This window comes from Poecilia reticulata, linkage group LG4, assembly GCF_000633615.1.
Source record: "Poecilia reticulata strain Guanapo linkage group LG4, Guppy_female_1.0+MT, whole genome shotgun sequence".
Classification (NCBI taxonomy): Eukaryota; Metazoa; Chordata; class Actinopteri; order Cyprinodontiformes; family Poeciliidae; genus Poecilia; species Poecilia reticulata.
This window is the reverse complement of record NC_024334.1, coordinates 24,934,684-24,936,913: the sequence shown is the minus strand read 5'-3', so window position 1 is coordinate 24,936,913 and position 2,230 is coordinate 24,934,684. Positions and strand designations below refer to the sequence as shown.

At 38.1% G+C, this 2,230-nt stretch overlaps 1 protein-coding gene across 1 annotated transcript in view; it reads left to right on the top strand.

The window, feature by feature from the left end:
* Nucleotides 1–2,230, top strand: part of LOC103464045 (fibropellin-1) — a 23,935-nt gene that overhangs the window by 767 nt on the left and 20,938 nt on the right. The window contains exon 2 of the mRNA XM_008407848.2: nt 754–891. Within this exon, the coding sequence (XP_008406070.2) occupies nt 763–891 (129 nt within the window). The 5' untranslated portion in view covers nt 754–762. The remainder of the gene's footprint in view (nt 1–753; nt 892–2,230) is intronic.

The following is a 2,230-nucleotide window of genomic DNA, read 5'->3' as shown; positions in this document are numbered from 1 at the left end:
ATAATATAATTTCATTTGACTAATACCTCTGACAAATCTCCAGAGTCATTTAGAAGTTATTTGTTAATTGTATTTGTGTCCACATTAAATGTTACTGTAATTATGTTAGTTTTGCTAGGAGAGTTGCAAACTTCAAATCAAAAGTTTCAGAATTTTGACCATAAAATGTCAACAGTGGCATAATATAATCAATGCTTTCTTTTTAAAAACTTGTCATCAGGGAACTGAGAACCTAATATCCATTGTGAAAATAACCACACATGGTGGACAAAGCATCCATGTAGTGCTTTGTTCGAGTTCTGATATTTCTGAATACCTAAGTTTACATTGACTGATCATCAAACAACCTCTAACTGTCTCAACTGTGAGGTTGACAATTCAGTTACACACAGAGATTTGATTTAAATTGTCCATATTGAATGTTAGTTGTCTCTGTAACTTTTTCTAAAGGTTTTTCAGTTTAGCAGAAATCAATGTGCTTCAGTTGCAACCAGGGGTGGCAAAAAAAGACCCTGTATCAGACAGTAATCATTTTTAAAGTGGCTGGAGCTCAAGCATATGTGGTACTGATAGGTTTCGTATGCTTTGTGCAGCCTCAGAAGGAAAGGTGGGGGGTAATGACAGGCTGCTTAAATCCCCCACATCATGCCTTTCATGCCTAAACATACATTAAACAGACTGTGTTTCTCTGTTGTCTGACTTACTGGAAACAGTCATTTGCAGCTCTATAAACGATCCGATTTCCTGATGTAGTTTCAGGCGATGACCCGTCTCTGGACCCTTGTGTCAGCGTTGCTGCTGCTTTTGCGAGTGACTGGAGTTGTGAGTAACCGTGAAGAAAATGATAATGAAGTCCTCAAACAACTGGAGACCAAACTCAACAGGAGCCAGGTCAGTCAGTGGTTTATCTTCTGTTTGAGATGTGTGGAGCTTTTTTGTTTTGTTTGCTTGATCTATAAAAAGTGAAGGGATGGGAGGGAGCATTATGTAAAATTGACTTTTTTTTAGCTTTATATCATAATCCCTTGTCAAAAACATACTTGTACTGTTGCCTGGATTTTTTTTGTTTATGTTTGAGGAATCCATGATTCTCCGTGGCAGCCATTCAGGGGTGCCTAAACCCTTGCTCATAGAAGCACCTCCTATTTCTACAAAGCTCCTCCTCAGAGCTGAAGTCTCCAAGCTCAAAGAGTTCTTCTCCTCTACGCCTTCCTCACTCAGCTCCTCCAGACTAGCGGCAGCAGCAATGAGCAATTTATCTGTATTTGGTTTTTTTTGTTGGTTTTTTTCACTTTTTTGTCCTTCTTGTTTTCAATTTTTCAATTACCTTGGTCAACAATTCGTCTTGGTATAGAAAGAAGACTTAACGTAGCGACTCACTCATTCTTTTGTTACCCAGCGACTCACTCATTCTTTGATTACATAGCGACTCACTCAGTCTTTGGTTACATAGCGACTCACTAATTCTTTGATTACGTAGCGACTCACTCATTCTTTTTTTACCAAGTGACTCACTCATTCTTTGATTACCCAGTGACTCATTAATTCTTTGGTTATGTAGCGACTCACTCATTCTTTGATTACGTAGTGACTCACTCATTCTTTGATTACGTAGCGACTCACTAATTCTTTGATTACGTAGTAATTCACTCATTCTTTGATTACGTAGTTACTCACTCATTCTTTCATTACCCAGTGACCATTACGTCTTTGGTTATGTAGTGACTCACTCATTCTGTGATTATGTAGTGACTGACTCATTCTTTGGTAACATAGCGACTCACTCATTCTTTGGTAACATAGCGACTCACTCATTCTTTGATTACATAGCGACTCACTCAGTCTTTGGTTACATAGCAACTCACTAATTCTTTGATTACGTAGCGACTCATTCATTCTTTTTTTTACCAAGTGATTCACTCATTCTTTGATTACCCAGTGACTCATTAATTCTTTAGTTATGTAGTGACTCACTCATTCTGTGATTATCTAGCGACTCACTCATTCTTTGATTACGAAGTGACTCACTCATTCTTTGGTTACGTAGCGACTCACTAATTCTTTGATTACCCAGTGACATTACTTCTTTGGTTATGTAGTGACTCACTCATTCTGTGATTATGTAGTGACTGACTCATTCTTTGGGAATATAGCGACTCACTCATTGTTTGGTTACCCAGCGACTCACTCATTCTTTGGTTATGTAGCGACTCAATCATTCTTTGGTTAC